This window comes from Typha angustifolia, chromosome 9 (assembly GCF_048772165.1).
Source record: "Typha angustifolia cultivar Huaian chromosome 9, ASM4877216v1, whole genome shotgun sequence".
Classification (NCBI taxonomy): domain Eukaryota; kingdom Viridiplantae; phylum Streptophyta; class Magnoliopsida; order Poales; family Typhaceae; genus Typha; species Typha angustifolia.
The window spans coordinates 4,244,630-4,264,920 of NC_133247.1; the positions used below are offsets into that span (position 1 = coordinate 4,244,630).

The window sequence follows — 20,291 nt, forward strand, 5'->3', positions numbered from 1 at the left end:
TAGAAAGATTTATCTTTACAATGTGACCCTCGGACTTCATATGCTCGATCTCTGGGAGCGTTACCTTTTCAGTATCCTTCCTTTTTATGTTTTTTTTTACAATTTGGTCTAACGTGATTGTGCTTTTTTACTTTGCGGTACTAATTTTTGCCTCTAATTTGAGAAAGTATTTACCTTTGTTTTGCATAAACAACCTTCGAAGTTTGTCTTAACACTATTTTTAAGATATATTATTGCTTACTCTCCTCTTGTTAGTCTGCTACAGTGGATTCCGATTCATATCTAGTTATATGAAAGGTAAATTATCTTTCTGGCTTCCTTGATCTCATTCTTTTAATTTTCTAAGTCAACCAATGTGATTCCTTGTGTTTGCTAATCATCTAACAAAGAGACTAATTATTCTTCTTTCTTCTTTTCCTTTCTCGCAGCCATTTGAAGTCCCAGCTCAAAAATCTGGGAGGATGTTAAAGAAGAGTTTAAAATTATGCTTTGGTATTATAAAGATTTTATGTATCCGTTTTGTTTATTATGTGCATTATTTCCGGAGTTAATTTAACGTTTAAGCCCTCGTAAAATAGAATAATAAGAAGCAGAGGACTTGATCTCTTGACTCTTTTTGTCGTACTACTACTTTGGAATCTTTCGAGCAGCGGTCTTGCGAATCCACTTGTTATTCTACGCCAAATCCGAATCTATTCAAATTGCGGGTCAAACTTGTTAATTTACTAACCCGATTTCTTCTCTGGCTCCTGGAGGGGTGTAAACGAGTGAGTGCTGAGGTTCGGCTTGAAATAGATTTCAAATTTCAAATTTTGTTTAGATGAGTCGAGCCTAACTCGAGCTCGAGTTAGGACTGTCATATATTTCATCAATTCATATGCATCCAAGAAGTCAAGAACTACAATTCAAATTGAATATAGATTTGAACTAGTAAGGCATTGAGAATTTGGGATAGACACCCTACACCCATATAGTTGGGAATGAATTGGATAATATCTAAATGTCTCAATTTTGTTTCGAATGTAAATCTAAATTTATTTGTTTATATATATTTTTTTTACCTCGAGAAAGCCTGTAGGTGAGATTTTAAATAAATATAAAGTATTTTCTATAATCTTGCTTAATTTTTTTATTTTGGAAAGAAAGTTCGTAAATCGATCATATCATTCATTTTAATCAATCGATTACAATTTAATACAAGAGAATAAATAAGAAATAGAGCAAGAGCTCTAACACAAGTGCCGCACTTGACTATATTATAGACTGAACAATAATTAAAGCAGGCATCTGAACAAATAATCAAGCATAATAAAAAGAAAGGAGATAGAGCAGACACTTTAGAAATAAACTTTTTGCTTAACTAACAAATAATACTACAAGCTGAACAGCATGAGTCTCGAGAAGTTGAACACTCAACCAAAGAGTAAGCCCCGATAAAAATACAAGCACACCGATGACAAAGTTCAATGAATTCGACAAAATACATAATAATTCTATTTTAGTAGATCTGTGAATCAAGAATACAACGTACAATAAACAAAACAAATAAAGAAGAATATAGAAAAAAAACTAATAATGAGGGGGAGAGATCTAACAGATTTGTCTGCCTATTTCATCTAATATAACTTGCTTAAATCTCTTTCTGGTTTATTGTAATATAATTTTGAATAATTTTATATTCGTGATAGCTTTAAAAAAAATTTAATAAATCTGTTTCCCTGTAGAGAAATGTGATAACTAATATTGCTATGAGAAGTTTGGTGAAAAGGTTAGGTGCCGGATGAAATCACCACTAACGGATCTTGTTTGCTTTCCAACAACTGCACTTTCTTAAACCCTCAACCGGACCCCCATCTCCAGATCCGAAATCCGCAACCACCCACTCCCTAGGAGCTATCTCGGTAGGTGTGGAAAAAGATACCTCACTCCCTTCCCTCCACTTCTATAAATACCACAAGGTCTCTCGCTCCTCTCGCTCACGCCCACTCAGATCTCCTTCCACCTCTCTAACCTTTCTCATTGTCACTCCGAGGTCGCTCGATTTATTGAAATGGCTTCCGATGGCATCCTCTTGGGCATGGGGAATCCCCTCCTCGACATCTCCGCCGTCGTCGACGAGGATTTCCTCAATAAGTAACTCCCATCTCCTCTTCTATCTCTCCATTTGATCTCGTCCTGCTGTAGATTTGACTGTACCATTCAATCCGATCCGATCCTTGTTCTGTTCATTTTTATCGGATCACTTGTGGAGTTTTTTTTTTTTATTTTTTTTTTATGTATATCTCGTTCTCGGATCCGTTATGGTAAGATCTTTTTGATGGGAAGGCCATGTTTTGCTCTAATGCTTTAAATCTGGTGGAGATTTTGATTAAGTCATATTTGGATACCGATGCTGGGAGTTAATAGTGATGTTTTTTTTTTTGTCTTATGCTACCTTTGGGAACTATTAAGATTGATCTCTGTTAGGTATTTGCTATAAGAGAAGCTTTTGTTACGATCTGCGCACGTTAATTCCTCAACTTTAAAGTGTTTGTATTCCTCGTAGTCTTTCACGTGGTTTAATTTTTAGAATGGATCATAAACCTGCATATCTGATTAATGATACTCTTTGAATAGAAAATATGCGTTCTTTCTTATACCTTGCCATTTATATGGCGTGCTTACGTGGATTTAGTTGTTTGCCTCTTGTAAATGATATTGTAATAGAGTAGGATTTGCGTATAGATTTTCATTACATAACAGGAAGATTGGGTGTTTTTTTAATAAGACGCCTGATGAGAAGTTCTGCAATCAAGAACGCTAGATCCTTTAGCTCTTTATCTGATCCTGGAGCTCTGTATTAACATTCACCAATTCTCTTAGTTTACTTTATAGATCTTTCACTTTTTGACAAAGTTATTTTCATTCATAGATGAATTGGCTATTATCATGCTAGAAATTGAGAGTAATGCTGTAATTCCACGTGCTTATATATGCTATAATGCTGTAATGCATCCTTGATAAACAGGAAAAAATGTTCATCAAAATTAGCTATTTGTTACCAAAGAAAATCATTTTCATCAATTCCAATATTCTCGAAGGTAGGATTAGAGATATTCTTTTTGGTCTTTGTGTAAAGCTTTGTCAATGTTATATGTGTAAAATAACTATTTAAACTGATCTGATCTGTACGGTTTATCATAGCCTTCGTACAAATATAATTGTTGTAATATATGTTGGGGAATTATGACTCATCTGATTAAGAGGTCTTATTTTTCTTCTTTTGTCTTTCCTCAGATATGACATCAAGCCAAATAATGCAATTCTGGCAGAGGAAAAGCATTTCCCAATGTAAGTTTGATGTTGAATTTGGAAGTTGGTTATGCTATCAACCTACAATCTTCAGAAGCTATGAATTGAGCTATTATTTTATTTTATTTTCTCAACATACCAGTTATCCTCTTTAACTTTCTTCAAAAGAATGGTCAAAATATGAGTTTCTTCACTGAAGGATGGCAAAGTAAATGAAGAGTTTTGATCTTGTTTCCTTTTGTTCTTTCTTTCAATACACCTTATATACACCGTACCTGTGGATGCCAGGTGCTTAGCAGTTAGCACTAAATACTTTTATTCTTTTCATTTCAATTCAATGACAGTATACTTTTGTTCTTTCCGTTGCATCAAAACCACAAATACTTCCTGGTTTAGTCTGCTAGGTTGCGACATTGCAATGACTTTTCACTTAACTAATTAAAGTTATTTCCAGGTATGATGAATTGGCTGCAAGGAACAATGTTGAATACATCGCTGGAGGTAACTTATATAATTAGTTCTTTTACTTCTATACTGAGATTTTATATAATTTGATGGCCTAATCTTATGTGATTTGCTATACGGATCATTCCAGGGGCCACTCAGAATTCAATTAGGGTTGCCCAGGTATACAGTTAAGATTTCTATTGTCGTATTTTAGATCACCTGCTGATAGGCAGAATTTCAGATGAATATACCTATTCCTTGCTTTGTGCAGTGGATGCTTCAAATTCCAGGTGCAACAAGTTATATGGGCTGCATTGGAAAAGACAAGTTTGGTGAGGAGATGAAGAAAGCCTCAAAAGCTGCAGGTGTTAATGTAAGTTGAGTTCTCCTTTTGCAGCTATATTTATCTCTATGAATATATGTAATATGTCATCCCTGATGGCCATCCAGGTTCACTATTATGAGGATGAGACTGCTCCAACTGGTACATGCGCTGTCTGTGTTGTTGGTGGTGAAAGGTCAGTTTTTTACTTCTTTTTTCACTGGGCTCTCCTATTTATTTTGTGCTCATACAACAAGATTATTTTGGACTATCCTAATTATCTAGACGTCCTTTTCTATCCTTTCTTGCATTAGTTATCTATTTCTGACTGTTATTGAACACCCATAAACTTCTGTTTTACCATTGGAACCAATGGGAGAACTTCTTCATTTCTGATCTTTGAAGTTTCGCAGACTTGCATCTATCAGTAGTATAGCTTACAAATATGAGTTCATCTGTAAGATTTTGTATATACTGGCTGTTTTTCTTGCTAAATCTTGTGCAAATGCACACAATCAGTACAAGTATTTGCAGGCAGTATTGAAAGAATAGTATGTGCATGAGTGATGCTCTTGAGCAGGTGTTCAATTTTAGATTAATATCACATTGTCTGTAGTTGATCAGAATTGATATTGTATAATTAGTTGATAGTATATTTATAATCTGTACACATCATGTGATCATGCCAAAGAAAGGAACTAGGTGTCAATTTTCACGTTTACCAATAAGCAGAGAGGTCCTAACCCTGTATTTACCATGTGAAATATTAAGAAATCACTTTTCAGCACATTCATCTATCATGTTTCACATTCACCTTACTCCAGAAAACTTTTCCGTTTGCTAGTCTGGAGTAATTGATATAGGTGACTATGAATGAGAATAAGTTATTTGTTCCAACATCTCAATTGAAAGTGCTGAAGAAGGTTACACTAGAGCTTGCTTGTGGTATAAATCAGATATTTCATTTTTTGAGAATAGGAACTCATTAATGCTTGATGACTTATTTCTAAAAATCATTGACTTGGGCCAATGAAACCTATTCCTGTTCATACTGAGTTGCAATTTTCTGCGACTTGTGTCGATGGCATCAGACTTCTGTCAGGATACCATGCATTTATTTCATGCCCGCCTGTAATTTTTATACCATTTTAATCTATCCAAGTAATTGGTGAACTCTGATTATCTTTCACTATTGCTGTATGTGTGAATTACTCTGAAGCCCAAGACATGTGAGGAAATCAATTCTATTAAGTTATTGTCTGCTTCATTTCCTTTAACCGTTCTAGTTTTTGTTCACAGATAGTGTTACAATTCTCATCAGCACTCATCTTATAAATATGCAAGTTTCATCTGAACTAAGCACTCTTCAAATTTTTGGTGCTTCTCAATTGATCTTTAATTTCTATTATGCTTCCATTACTTCCTTCCTTACTCTATTTAAATTCTTCTATCTGACTGATCATGCCTCAGTGAAGTTGTCTCCTGTTTTTCTATGATTCTATTGGCTTTAATATTTTCTCTTATGTCATACTTCGATATTGTACAATTTGTGTTTCTGTTCTGGTACCACCATTAATATGATAAATTACAATATCACATGTATGCCCTTCTCTATGCATTGTTTGGTTATATGATTCTTAGATCTTGATTTCTGAAATGTGGTATCCAACCTTTTCAATTTTTAGGCTAAAATTTTGCATTATGGCGGTGATGTTATTCGTGATGTTGTCCTTGTTTGATAAGCAGGTCTCTAGTGGCAAACTTATCTGCTGCGAATTGCTACAAGTCTGAGCATTTGAAGAGGCCAGAGAACTGGGCTCTAGGTATCTAATTCATCATTATAAGAAACTGTTACTCTAGGTATCTAATTCATTGATATAAGAATCTGTAATATTGCAGTCATTTGTATAATGGTACAAGTATTTTTCTTTGTTTGGATAAATTCCTATCCCATACTCTGATGTTAACCTTACCTCATTTGCTATAGCAGAACCTTTAGAAACTTATTTAGAATACATGGGCTTGCTAGATTTTGGTAATATAGATTCTTCCAATGAGAAAACCATTTTGAATCTTCTACCGGTGAGTGTTGGAAATTATTATAAATAATCATTTGGATATGAAATGCAGAATTATTCACATACTGTATGAAGTTTTATTCTTGAATACTTTCAATTTCCTTCTTCTTGGAGTCTATCTCAGTCAATTATATTTGCCGTCAGATACGTATCTTCCAATTTAAGTTTTTCGCTCTTTGAGATTTGACAACATATTAAACTCTTATACATAACATTTTCTTGTGGACTTAGACCATGAAAAATTGCTTTATCCTTACTTCATCAGGTTTATGATTAACTATGTACTATTTTATTAGTTGAGAAGGCAAAGTATATTTATATTGCTGGCTATTTCCTGACGGTTTCACCCGAGTCAATTCAACTTGTAGCTGAGCATGCTGCTGCAAACAACAAGGTACCAGTCAATTTGCAAATATAGAAGGTCCTTTACTTTTGTGTGATTATTGGATTTCTGTGTATTAATATACTTTGCTTGCAGATATTCTTGATGAACCTTTCTGCTCCTTTCATCTGTGAGTTCTTTCGTGATGCCCAGGAGAAGCCTCTGCCGTAAGTATTGGGTTCTTTCTCAAAAGTATCATAACTATTACTTTGAACACAATTTGAGACTAATTGTTAATCGAAAGTACTTGTAGAGTTAGACATATGTCTATACTTACCTGATTAAAATGGAGTACTAATACTTGGCATGGGATGTAACTGTTTAAGCCAAATGAAGCAAATTGGGAATTACAATAAAAGCTTGCTACTACCCTATATCCCATTTCTTTGTTGTTAGGCATTAAGACATCTGTTAAAAGTATGTCTTATGTCTATGAATGTATTATCTCAGGTATGTAGACTATGTTTTTGGGAATGAAACCGAGGCAAGGACCTTTGCAAAAGTCCGTGGTTGGGAGGTACTCAGTCTTTCTGCTTTCTGTTACTGATTTGTGATGACCTAGATCCTAATCGATTAGCAATATGTAGACCGAGAATGTTGAGGAGATTGCTCTCAGGATCTCAGCATTGCCCAAGGTAGGAACACGCAAAAGGATTACCGTTATCACCCAAGGTTCTGATCCAGTAGTTGTCGCTGAAGATGGAAAGGTACTTTCTTGAATTACCATTTCATGTTGCCATAGTATTTACTGTTCATCTTGCATAAATTATATTTGGGCAAAATTGAACAATTTCTTGGTGACTGAGAGAATTTACTAGATTTTTGGATCAGAATTTTATTTCCAATATGTATTCATTAGTTTAGTTAAATCAGATATGTTTTGTTACTGGGAATAATAAACAAAGGATAGCAAGGACAAAATTTTATTTTGGACAACCTCTGTCTGTTAGCACTTAGCAAACTTCATATCTATGTTTGTTGGGTCTTCCAATCTTTCTTGCTTCTTGGAGTCAGATAAGAATCTAAAATCAAAAGCCACCTAATGTTTGATATAAGAATTCTAGTGCAGTGACTTCTACTATGGAGTGTGGGTTACCTTTGTTGTTATTGCAAGCGGATCTCTAGCTTTCCCATTACCTTCATCCTGAGAATAGCTAAGACGCTATCTTTTGGTGCACATAGAATTTTATGATGATATGTTCTGGGCCTCTTTCTTTTTGGTGACTTTAGTCAACACTATTTTAGAGTGTACTTTTGCCCTATCCTTTTATGCTGAACAGTTGCATATTATTTTCTCTGCTGCATTGATCTCGGTTAGTTAATCTCCCATTGTCATTGCGCAATTCATGTAATATGTGCTCTTTTCTGTTTACAAGATTTTCTTATATGTGTCTAAGCATAAATCATCTTAAATATGAGACTAGAAATCAGCACTATTCTAATACTATATCTGATATTTTGCTTTCTACATATATGGAGCATCTCATTTATGTGTTCTCTGACTTGACATACGCTCTTAATGAAATCTCACTAACAGGTAAAGACATTCCCTGTGATTCTTTTGCCGAAGGAGAAGCTGGTTGACACCAATGGAGCAGGTAGTTTCTGCAAACTTACATATATGAACTATCAATTTTTTTAATCACCATATGCATTTTTCTATCATCTTCATGTTGAGCAGCTTATTTACAAGTTCCCTATGTTTTAAGAGACGGTTTTCTTTAAAGCTGCAGCTGTTCAACATGCATATCATATGACATGTCTGTAAGCATATCAGAATTATTGAGATAAAACATTGGTTGCTTTATGCTTTCTATGGCTAACTTATTTTAGAAACTCTGAATCTTGTACATTCAGAGCGAAGGAGCTTTGAATTTTCAACAATTAATCTACTTTCTTCCATCATAGAAGAAGTTACAGCTACGTAACTCGTACTAGTTTCCTGGTAGATCTCAGTCTTCCATATTACTAACCCCAAAACAATGAAAGCTAGCAGTTATTCTACAATAAGTATATTTTTGACACCAGGCAGCACGATAATGCCAAGTGTTAATGGATTTACAAGAATGTCATCTTTTCAAATATGCGAAACTAACAATCTGCTATGTTTTACCTGCATATCCTTTTATTTTCTCATAAAATCCAATGCCATTGGTCTTTGGTTATCTAATTTGTTGTGCTTTAGCAGAGTTCTAATTGTCTGTCTCTCAGGTGACTCATTTGTTGGAGGGTTCCTTTCTCAATTGGTTAAAGAAAAGAGCATAGAGGACTGTGTCAAAGCTGGCTGTTACGCCGCGAACGTCGTTATCCAACGATCGGGCTGCACCTTCCCTGAAAAGCCTGACTACAACTAGAAGATTTTGATAAGACTATTATAAGAGCAAATCAGAGGCAAAACATTCCCCCTTACTCCGGCTCAAAATTCGTGTTGTTACTCTTTGCTACTATTACTATTAATCTCGTCTCAACATTGGTGATAAACACCACGAGGTGTTTTAATTTCTCTCATCTGATTCATCCCATTAAAGCTAGTTGAAGCACTGTAATGTTATAAAATTTCGGAACATGTATGTGATTCAAAGCCTATTATTATTTCCATATTATTTGGGTAAAAGAACATCTTATTGCCGTACTTTTCTCTATTGGAATAATTTTTTACCACCTCGGACCAAGCTGAGATATGAAACGACATTCATTATGTTCGACGAAATGCTTCAGTGGTGAACATGAACGAGAAATCGCGACTATCGCGACCCTATCGGTACCGAGTCCGAGTCCGAGTCCGAGTCCGAGTGGTGGATAGCTTAGATAGCTTCCAGAAGTTTAATTCTTGTTACGACTCTAGTGCGATCCTCTGCGTGAACGGAAGAACCTATCTACGAACGCCCGCTGCTTTGTAATTGATAGAGTTGGCTAGGCTTAAAACTTTGTCTTGAGATAAAATTCTTGTGAAGAATAATTTGGGACAGATTTCGAGTTAAATTCAGATACCTGAACACTATATATATATATATATATATATAGCTTGCACATGCGGTGGAGTTCAAAATCATCGCCATCTTCTTTGTAGAAGCTGAGGAGGGAGAACCATGGGCGTCTCTTACTCCTGCGGTATCCCATCCTACCTTCCTCTTCGCAAATTTTTGCTTCTCAACTTTGCTCCAGTGCTCTCATCCAAACCCTAATTGCAGGTGGATTCGATGACCAAACTTTTAAGTGGAGGATTGATGGATTCTCGCACCTCCTACGGCATGGGAATGTGCAGACCAAGTCTCGCCCTTTTAAGCTCGCTGGCTTCGAGTGGTAATTTCAGATGCGTTCTCTTTTTGTGGGGTTATCCCATGGTTTTTTTTTTTTTGATTGTCTGGGTTATCCCATGGTTGGTCGGAACTTCCAGAGTTTGGATTTACTTGCAGGTGTTTAATAGTGAATCCAATGGCTCAAGCGCACTATGTCGGAAAGGAATTCGTCTCTTTGGCAATCCATCTAGATGCACGTTCTATGAAGTCTGATTGCGTGGTAGAAGCCGTCTTTAAGTTGGTGTTATATGATCAACTGTCCAGAAAGCACATTATAAATGAAGGTAGATTCTTGAACCAATATTATATACAACTTGAGTCGCTTGATATTGTAACATTGCGTAGCCTCAATATTATATTACATAATACACTCAGAGTTCTACTGAGGATGAGTTTACAATGTTTTACTAAAAAGTATGTGACCTATATGAATCAGTCAAGGATAAGTCTAAGTTTGCGTAGGTCTTAGGCCAAAGATTTATTTTAACTTATTCTTTTTGTTCTTCAAACTTAAGCACTTAAATCTTCTATGTCTAACTAAATCATAACATGTTTCGTTTGATCGAATACTTTTCTTTATGAATAAATAGCAAAATAACTAAATTATCCTTTATCTACAAGATAAATCCAAGAATGTCGAACTACAGGGGTTTAATGTCTAAGTTTAAAATATACGAGTGTAAGTTGAAATTGTATAAAATCACTAATCACCTAAGATAATTTATAACTTTTCTACTTTATTTATAATTTTGTTCCCAAGTTTTCCAGTAGCCGCACCATAGCAATAGTAGGTCCACATTGTAGTAGAGGTACTGTTCACGGTGAACAGTACCAACGCATTACTTTATTAATATATTTTGTAGGAGTCTAAAAGGTTAGATTAGGTTAGTTAGATTATCAAAAGAGTGGTCCAACAACTAGTAAAAGTGGTTGAAGTTGTATCTACAATAATAGAGACACTTGGTTTAAGTCTCGCCCTAGGCATTGGTTGTCTGAAGAGTACTATTAGAATAAAAGTATCTTTTTTTTCGGTAGTAAGTTTTCCTAGAAAAAGGTCATTAGGTATACCATGCTTTGTCATACTTCTTATTAATGTCAACTTGTAGTTCTCTTACTGAAGTTGAATTGTTTATGAACTAATATAGTATTTGGTGTGCCTTGTAATCACCTGAAGGTCATGCCTATTTAGCTCCATTTAACTGTCAGATCAGTTTCACTCCATGGTCTAAGCCCTGGTGAATATCTCAAATTTGTGTTAGATTTTTATTCTAAGATCATTCTTGGAAACAGAGTGAGATAATCGATGGTTCCAACCTGATTCTTGCTTCCTGCCGGCCTACTTCTTTCCTTTTCTTTTTCATTATTTGTCTCCTAACCTGAAAATTTCTAATTCCTGAAAGGCTGAAAAGATTAGGACATCCGGATCTATCATCAGATGATCACCACTAATTTAATTCTCATGCCTTGTTTATAGTTTCTGTTGTACAGAACTCTAAATTAAATTGCTTCATTTCGTGTGCAGTTAGCCATCAATTCCAGACTACAAGTCTGGCCTCAAGAACAACATATGTGATTTCCCTCGAAAAATTAAAATCATCTTCTGAATTTCTTGTCAATGATAGCTGTGTCTTCGGAGCGAAGCTTATTAATTTCAACAGACTTAGACTCCTAACTGTATCTGAAAGCCTATCTGTACAGAAGGAAATAACTAATGTCTATACATGGAATGTATCGTATCTCCAGCTTTCAGAAAAGAAGATATGCCATTCCAAGTTTTTTTCAACAGACAGATACAGATGGTATGTGCTTGTTTTACTTTTCCATTTTTTTCTCATATAGAAGGGAATGTGCTTTCTTTTTAGCTGCAAAACTTTTGGAAATTATTATCATTTTCAAACTGTCTAAAGGGACTGCTTCCTCATGCAAGTTTGTTTCCACTAGTATGAAATATGATGATAAATCAAAATGACAACTACCTCATCTGAAAATAATAGTTGACTAAATAGCTAATGGATCAGATGTGGTGTGCAATGACATGCTCTACAGACTACACGTAGTATTCATCACGTCTTGATAACTGATCCTGATGTTTCTTCTTTTTCGCTCTTCTTAATTTTGTAACCTTCTTAAATTTTCTATGCATGTTGTCTTTCCAGAGAGTAGAATATACTCATCTAGTGATTTTGCTGTATTTCAAATCCAGCTCATGTCCTGAATTATCCTTGGACCTTAATGGTTTACATGGGACTACTGACTAATTCGTACTATGGATAGAACTTCTCCTACTATCCTTGTTTTCCTGTGTCAATGTAATTTAAGTAAGCATTGGGCTCTATAACTTGTTTTGAAGTTTATAATCTATGGTCCAGAACTGAGTAAATATACTTTACTCAGCTTACTGTTTAGAATCTCTACAAATTTTTGACCCGCTTCTACTATTTTCTATTGCTAGTGATTATTTTTCTTTGTGGTACTCTCAGGTATCTCATCCTAAAAACTTCTGGTCCTCAAGATAGTGATTTCATTTCTTTAGACTTGGCACTCCGCAACCCTGATTGCATCCCAGTTGCATCTGGACTGTTGGTGGATTTCACCTTATGCATTAAGGACAAAAAAAATGGCTACCACAAGAAATTCTCAGGTTTAGCTTCATAACTCGTGCTTGCGTCTCTTCCTGTAGCTTTATATAAAAGTCTACTGATATGGTTTTCTTTCACATGTAGCTCGAGAGCACTTCGATAGAAAGACCGCAATTTGGGGGTGGTTGCAGTTTATTTCACAGGCAAACATCAGAATGCCATCAAATGGATTTCTCGTTGACAGCAAGTGCACCATTGAAGCAACTGTTACCATCCTAGGATTATACAATAGAAATAGATAGTTAGTTTGAGAAGTCATAGTAGATTGGTAGAAAATGATGAGTATAATTGTTTTCAGAAGTACTTCTTGATCAATGTAATTAATTGCTTTTGTTTCTAAATCGATCTTTTGCCAGAATCTAGCTCCATAATATTATATATATTATCTGAATCTGAACTCAAGTTCTTTTACCAACATTTTATTCCTTTTGTTTCTGGAATTGATGATATATTAGCTACGCCTAGGTAGAAAAAAAAAATAGAGCAAATTATAATTTAGCTCCTTGTGATTTGGTCTAATTTTTTCTTACTATATTGTGCTTCAAACTTAATTAATTGCTCTATCATCTCAATCAAATTGTAGCCCCTAGATTTTTCATCTACAACTGCCGGTAGTTCATTAGTGTCAATATTTTTCATCATAAATAAGTTCCGAAATGGCTAAAGTATGCTTATTATTTTAAATAAGATTATTAATTTATAAGCGTAATTAATTCTTTTTCACATTCTAATTAATAATTGACTAATAGTTATAATTTAATCTAAACCACATAGTTAAGTACTTAAGTCTAAAGTACATTTAAGATCTTATCTGAATCGCATAAGGGTAACCTCAAGTGATAAATTGTAATTGCTCAAAAAAAAAAGAAAATAAAAATTATAACTCAAAAACATTTGAGATTTAATTATGTGCTATTTTTATATATTTCTTCTTGAACTTTTTCCTGATAACCAATGATAAATAATTGATAATAGTGCCGCTGGATTTTGCCTTCTTCTCTCTACCACATCAGATGCCAATGTTTGCATCCTTTTCAAAGGTTGCCAAGCAATTGCATTTCCCAAATATGTTCATCTATCTTGACTGAGATAATACAAACAATATAAATTTTATAATAGGAGTTAAATTCTATCGTTTGAAGAAGATTTTATAGACAGTGAAGTTTGCTTTTTGAATAATTTTTCCTCTTAAACTAGTGTTCGTTCACCACTCTGGCATTGATAACGGTCTTCAATTCCTTTGTCCTTGGTAATAGCTGATACAACCCAGAAGGTCCCTTTCTTTACCCTGTCCACTGTTCGATCCTTATCGATTTGCTCGTTAAGCATCCTTCCCAACAAATAATTCTTTGCACTGGTCAACTCTTTTTACTCTGTTTTATTTGTTAGTTATCAAATCCACAAGTAATCTCTTGCTCAAGTCAATCATATTCTATCCCCATTCTGGTCTCTTTCTTGGAATAACGCCAGAACTATTGCCCACAACCTGTTTCCCAAAATGCGTGAAAGAGAACCACTGGCTTGAATTGGCATCACAGGAGAACGTAGATGGTCATGAGTCTGTGCTTATAGATGCTCTAAAGTCTAATAGACCATCATATTGAAGCTAATTGAAGCAAAGGAAAGAGAGAACCATGGTTTCTTCCTCTAATGGTAGTTCCCTTCCTCTTCCATTCACTTAAAGATTATGGTTGCTTTCATGCTCTCATCCAAATTCTGACGGCAGATGAATCAGATATGCGAACTTTTAGATGGAGGATTAATGGATTTGCCTCCCTCCTAGAGCATGGAAAAGGATGGACTAACTCTCGGTTTTTTCAGATCAATGGCTTCAATTGGTAAGCTCAGTTATATCTTCTTGCTATGGTAGAATGAATAGCAGGGTAAAATGTGTTCCAGATTATCTATCTGAGCCTGTTTCCATATCCAAAATTTTCAGGTTATAGAAATGTATTTGTCCATTTGGCTTGAATCCAGATACATATCTGTATTTGACTTATCTCTGAATGTAGTTATGGACTGAAGTTTATTATCCAAATTTAAATCTTTATATCTGCATCCTTAAAATAGTGTAAGGAACACAATCTTTATTTGTCATCTCTTCACAGGACCTCCTGATTTATTTATCCTTTATTTTTTAGTAACATTAATTTTACAGTTTGGTGTGAAAATCAACTATAATTATATCAGATGGCCCATTTGAATTTACTTTGATTTGATAATCTTGTCAAGTTTACCTTTCTGGTTTTCTATCGGTGTTGGCATTTGAGAAAGAATGCTACTATCTGGTCATTTTCACTTTTAAATCTTGATGAATTATTTTTTCTGCTGGAAAAACATTTCATTTTCTTGGTTCAAGCTATGCCTTCTCATAACCTTATCTTTCTTTGGATTCTATCATTTTTGGTAGGCCTGGGTACGATTAGAAATTTGGCTTGCGAAGGGTCTTTTCTCTCTCTTAATTTCTCTGCCCTATTGACAAGTCTTCGTCCTCAAATTTCTCTGAGTTTAAAGTGGGATGGAAGTTAATCTATATGAATATGTTAGAGTGAACACTCCTTAAGATACTCAACTGCTTATACTTTCTGACACGTTTTCGATGGATCTTATCAATTTTGGTGAATTTTTTAGTGACTTTACATTTTGACCCCTACTATTGGACTTTATTGATGTACCGTATATTTGATAAGTCTATATGTTGGATTTCATTGTCACATACTTTTTGATTTCATCGAATTTCATGTGTTTGACGGAATTTAACTTTTTTATGTTTTAGCCCTTTTTATGAGATTTGATGGTATCGATGGATTTCTAGGCATATTTTTATTTTGATATGTTTTGGACTTAGCGGATTTTATTGATGGCAAAAGTAGCATTGCAAAACTTTCCAAAGTTGCATCCTGAATCACCATTTTCGTTCAGAATCAGCATAGTAATAGCTCTGCTTATATTCAACATACTTGCTTTCATATGTACCCAAGTTCTGCAGAACAACATCAAAACATTCACTTGTTTTGGTAATGAGCTAAAAATAGTTATCTATTTGGGTTAAAAATAAATTTAATGATATATTATTAGCCATCCAAAATTGTTTTACTCTCTCTCTATCTAGATTTTCCCTTTCCTGTCGCCTTGCTATTGCTAAGATTATAAAGTTCCTTTTGTAAGAAAGCCAAGAAAGCTTCTTTAAGTTGAACATGTTATAACTATTTTCTTCTTGTTCTTCTATAATGCGCAAAAGATCACATGACATCCAAATATCCAACATTTCAAGGATTTCAAGATTTAAATTGATAGCCATCTCTAACCTTTTGGAGGCACTACTAATTTTAGTTTATTTGCAGGTGCTTGAAGGTGAACCCATTATATAAAAAGAGTGATGGCACAACGAGATACGTAGCTCTTAGACTTGAGCTAAATTCTTCTTCCATACAATCTAACTTTGTGGTAGAAGCTGTCTTCAAGTTGGTAATATATAATCAATTGCCTGGAGAGCACATTGAAAAGGAAGGTAGCTTCTTGAATATTAAATAGCTAGCGCGTGAATAGCTTCATATATCCCTTCAATTTATTGAAACATCATATAGTTTAATTAAATCAAAACTAGAACTGAGTCATGAAGTACGAAACAGTAACTGGAATTTTCATGCAAACTATTGCTATCTGCTTAATTTTATAATCTCAAATTAAGAATTGCTTAACTAGTTCATCCCTAGGTTATTATTTGGAATATTTTGGAACTTGGAATTACTAGCGAAAACATTCTTTTACTGAACTGTAATTTAGTATTAGGACTTCAACACCTTTTCTGCTAAACCAGTTATCTACCAGGATTATTCTCAGTGGTCCCTTCATCTGAGACGGCGATAACCAGTACGGCGATAACCAGTTTTCTCCGATAGCAATGACTATTTCCTGAAAAATCATTACTTTTAGCTATCATATCTGTTAAAACTTAAAAGTACAGAGGTTTCAGATTTGATATATTATATATACCTGATACTAGGTTTGGTTAGATATGTGTCTTGGCACTAGTGCATGTAGCTCTTGGATTTCTTCAAAACATGGAAGGATCTATAACCAGAATCTAATTTGTTATCACCATATTTTTTCCCTTGATTTTAATATTATTTGTCTTCCAATTCCTATGAGCTTAAATGCTTATTCAGATCTCACTTGTGAGCAGGCTCATCCAATAAAATTTTGCTGTGGATAGAGGTTCTTGAGTTAATTGGTTCATCTTATGTGCAGTTACTCATTTTTTTCAAACTACAAGAACTGTAGGAGGTTCAAGTATGATCCCCCTTGAAACATTAAAGTCATCCTCTGGATTTATTGCCAATGACAGCTGTGTCTTTGGTGTGGAGATAAAAAAATCTGAAAAACTCTCTCTCCCTGAGGTATCTGAAACCTTATATATGCAGAAGAACAAGAAACGTTATGTCTACCCTTGGAATATCAAGAATTTCTTTGAGCCACATTTTAGAAAGTGCCGCTCCAAAACTTTTATTATTGGTGGATACAAATGGTATGTGCTCTTTTTTCCTTTCAGGCTCTCTTTCGTTCCGAAACCATTTTAAGACTACCTACAAAGTCTAATAAACACAAAAGTAAAGTATAAAAACTTCTTGTAGCTCTATGTAGCTGCAGGAGTCAGCATTACGACTGAATCATCCTCATTCTTCCTAGCATTGTTTTAATGAAATTATTAGTCATTGGGCTTTCTTAACTACTGAAGTTTGCATCTTCTTGTCCTCAAAATTTCAATTTTTGTATTTGCCATCACTACTATTAATTTGCATTTGCTCTCTGTACTCTCAGGCATCTCACTCGATATCCAGGCGGGCGTGGTAATAGTGAGTTTCTCTCTTTATATTTGAAGTTTGATGAATCTAACCAACTCTCACCAAATTCTGGAGTGTTTGTGGAGTTCAGCATATGCATCAAGGACCAAAAAGATAGCAATCACAAAATACTCACAGGTTCAGCTCTCTTCATAATCCTAGTATCAGAATCTATATGTAGCTCCCCCCACTATGTGCTGATACTATTTTCTTGGACAATTAGAAAGATACCATTTTGACGCAACAAACAGGAGTTGTGGATGGCCAAGGTTTATTTCAATGAAAGATTTCAGAAACCCATCAAGAGGTTTTTTTGTTGAGGAGAAGTGCACCATTGAAGCACATATCACCATCCTAGGATCATCCATTGGGGCACAAAAGCTGTAATGTCTAGTCTTGTAATATTCACTGTTGCATTGCCCCCTAATGTACATGATTAGTATGAGAAAAGAATAGTGGATGTTTAGAAAGCGAAATATATATATATAATGATTGCGATAATTTGCTAAGTAAGCAGAGCAATTTCTAATCGTTACATTAAATATTAACATATGGAATTTGGTAAACAAATCACAATTTAGAGCTCATAATTTCTCAAGAGTGTGATTTTTTTTTTCTCATTACAATTTAGTGATTTACCTTATGGTAATAGGTGTTTTGGCCTCTATTTACATGCTGTTAAAATAAATAAATAGATAATGTTGGATCGGTTAATCTTGTTCGGATCCGACCCGGATCCGATAAGAGGTATCCCCACTATCAACCCCCTCGCCCCAAGCCCTCCTCGGCTCTTCCCTCAACCACCAATCTCGTTGCTTCCCAAATCCCAAATACCCCCGGAGATCAAAACAGTACGAAGACCGACGCCGAAATTTTGTCGTATCGGCCGAAGAGTCCGACACGCTCCGAGCTCTCTCCCATGCCGGACGCCGTCGTGCCCCCGCCGCGGCTTGACCTCCGTTCCACCGGTCACGTGCTCCGCCGTTCGTGCTCGTCGCTCCTCGCCTCCCTCCCTTCCCTCCTCCTCGCCTCCCTCCTCTTGCTCCTCTTTCGCTCGGCCATCCTCGCCGGAACCCTGACCCTCTCCTCCGTCGCCGATAGTGACCCCGCCGTCAAGTCTCTCCTATCCCGGCTCTCCTCCTCCCCGTCCCCTCCTCCCTCCTCTTTCCCCTCTCACATCCACCGACAACGCCGGCGGTCCACACCGTTCCTACAGCTCACTCGCGCTGGAACACTAACCCTGGACGACGACGACTTCTTCTCCGACCCCGACTTCTCCGCCGGCGCCGGCGCCTCCGACCGCCTCTCCTCCCTCCTCCGCCGCAATCGGCCCCTCTCCAATTACTCCTATATTTTCCTCGCCGCCGACGAAGCTGCCGCCTCCCTCCTCGTCTCCCCGAAACCCTTCAAGATTAGGGTTCCCCCTTCCCCCTCTTCCCCTTTCTTCTTCTCCTTGCCCAAATCCGTCCCGACCGCTGCTGACGTCGAAGATCACCGTGATCGCGCAGTTGATTTTCGGATCTTTGGTGGCCGCGGGATCGATCTCGACCGTCAAGACGCCGCCGCGATTCTTTACCTCCTCGTGCTCCTCTCATCAGCCCACGCCCTTGCTATCCTGGGGTTCGTCGTCGCCTACTCCTCCGCCCTTGGGATTGTCTTCTTTGCTGTTGCCTGCATGTATCTTAGTAGACCGGTCTCGGTTATTGAGACTTTCTTCTCCGGTGCCCGGCTTGGGATCCGGCGGCTCACGGGGTTCGTGTTCTTGCGGTGGGCGGCGAGGGATGCGCTCGTTCAATTCCTTTGTCTCTGGTTCTTTGCTGATATTTACGACCAGACTGAGCTCTTCAAGCTGTTCGTTAGAGTAAAGCTCATGCCTTTGTCACTGTCACCGGTAAATCCATGGCCAACGTTGTCCGGCCCGAATGATGCTACGCTATCTGGATTCTTCTTTGTGTGGACGCTGCTTGATTTTATGGTGTCAGTAGTCTTCACGGTTGTGCCATGGGTGGTCATCATGGACCGCAATATGAGGCGGCCCGGCCGGGATGCAGTGAAGGAAGGGTGTTACCTAGTGTCACTGATGCCTTCTCAGGCTATCTTGATTAAATGGTCAGAGACTTTCCTCTGTGGGAGTTTGGGGACAATGGTCGTGATGATCCTTGGAGGGAGATTTCTCAGTGGATTATTTTATTCACTGGCGGAGGTGTATTTTATGGTGGTTTGGTTGATCTTCTACTTTGCTGCAAGGTGTAAGGATGCAGAATTGGAGGGGCGAAGGTTTGGACAGGAAGATTTGGAGGATTGTATCAATGGCCACAGATGAATGGGAGGCGGCTGGGCTGTAATGATGGTCTGGTTAGTAGAATCTTTGTCTTGCAACTATAGTGGTTCCATGAATCCATCAGTGCTGCTCTTGTTATATTTGCTGTGATCAAACTGTCTTTTTTTTTGTCCTGGCATTTGATGTTGTTCCACTTGATTTTTAGCGACGAGGGTGAACTTGAACTTGTATGTACAGTTCTTTCGACATAAGAAATTATGTATATCATTAACTTGGCATTTATGTAACTTGTATTGGTAGTAGGTGATAGGCCTTGTCAATTGGTAATTTCAATTGGACTGTATCTATTTTATGTAGAATTTGATGCTCTTCTGTATTAAACTGCAGCTGGTTAGGATCTTTCCTTAAAGTGGAAGTTCATCTTGTTGGGACTTGAGAACATTTTCTCAGCCATCTTTTATTTCCATCACTTGATATATACTTTCTTTTCATTGTAACTTTATTAAAATTAATAAGTTTGAGAGATATGTCATATGAGGAACTTTCACAGCCCTATAAAGTAATATATAATCATTAGTGAAACTATTAGGAAGAGGGGAATGAATAGTGCTTTGGCAGTCTGGAGAAAGCTCATCTGGTATGTCCAATAAAAAGTCCTATATGAAACTCCATTAGCACTGCTTTAACGTGGCCTATAAGTTTCAATTA

General features: G+C 36.4%; 4 protein-coding genes across 5 annotated transcripts; all 4 read left to right on the plus strand.

Moving 5' to 3' along the window:
* Positions 1 to 1,967: 1,967 nt before the first annotated feature.
* On the plus strand, positions 1,968 to 9,118 carry LOC140766935 (adenosine kinase 2-like). The gene is made up of 13 exons (XM_073106639.1): positions 1,968 to 2,133; positions 3,277 to 3,330; positions 3,746 to 3,792; positions 3,887 to 3,918; positions 4,010 to 4,111; positions 4,189 to 4,256; positions 5,807 to 5,883; positions 6,435 to 6,532; positions 6,617 to 6,687; positions 6,971 to 7,037; positions 7,108 to 7,227; positions 8,058 to 8,118; positions 8,732 to 9,118. The coding sequence occupies exons 1-13, from the start codon at positions 2,051 to 2,053 to the stop codon at positions 8,872 to 8,874; spliced, it is 1,023 nt and encodes a 340-aa protein (XP_072962740.1). The 5' UTR covers positions 1,968 to 2,050; the 3' UTR covers positions 8,875 to 9,118.
* A 127-nt stretch (positions 9,119 to 9,245) lies between these two features.
* LOC140766936 (uncharacterized) lies at positions 9,246 to 12,847 on the plus strand. Its single transcript, XM_073106640.1, has 6 exons — positions 9,246 to 9,631; positions 9,712 to 9,823; positions 9,937 to 10,103; positions 11,342 to 11,618; positions 12,300 to 12,460; positions 12,543 to 12,847. The coding sequence occupies exons 1-6, from the start codon at positions 9,610 to 9,612 to the stop codon at positions 12,698 to 12,700; spliced, it is 897 nt and encodes a 298-aa protein (XP_072962741.1). The 5' UTR covers positions 9,246 to 9,609; the 3' UTR covers positions 12,701 to 12,847.
* Positions 12,848 to 13,444: 597 nt separating this feature from the next.
* LOC140767462 (uncharacterized) lies at positions 13,445 to 17,771 on the plus strand. Of its 2 annotated transcripts, none has more exons than XM_073107383.1 (6): positions 13,445 to 14,111; positions 14,185 to 14,296; positions 15,803 to 15,969; positions 16,710 to 16,986; positions 17,280 to 17,440; positions 17,526 to 17,771. In XM_073107383.1, exons 1-6 carry the CDS (start codon positions 14,093 to 14,095, stop codon positions 17,687 to 17,689), a joined length of 900 nt encoding a protein of 299 aa, XP_072963484.1. In that variant the 5' UTR covers positions 13,445 to 14,092; the 3' UTR covers positions 17,690 to 17,771. The 2 variants fall into 2 exon arrangements, with proteins under 2 accessions (XP_072963484.1, XP_072963485.1); XM_073107384.1 differs by having other exon boundaries at positions 17,530 to 17,771.
* Positions 17,772 to 18,094: 323 nt separating this feature from the next.
* Positions 18,095 to 19,885, plus strand: LOC140767036 (uncharacterized). Its single transcript, XM_073106783.1, has one exon. The coding sequence runs from the start codon at positions 18,222 to 18,224 to the stop codon at positions 19,623 to 19,625; it is 1,404 nt and encodes a 467-aa protein (XP_072962884.1). The 5' UTR covers positions 18,095 to 18,221; the 3' UTR covers positions 19,626 to 19,885.
* Positions 19,886 to 20,291: the final 406 nt, after the last annotated feature.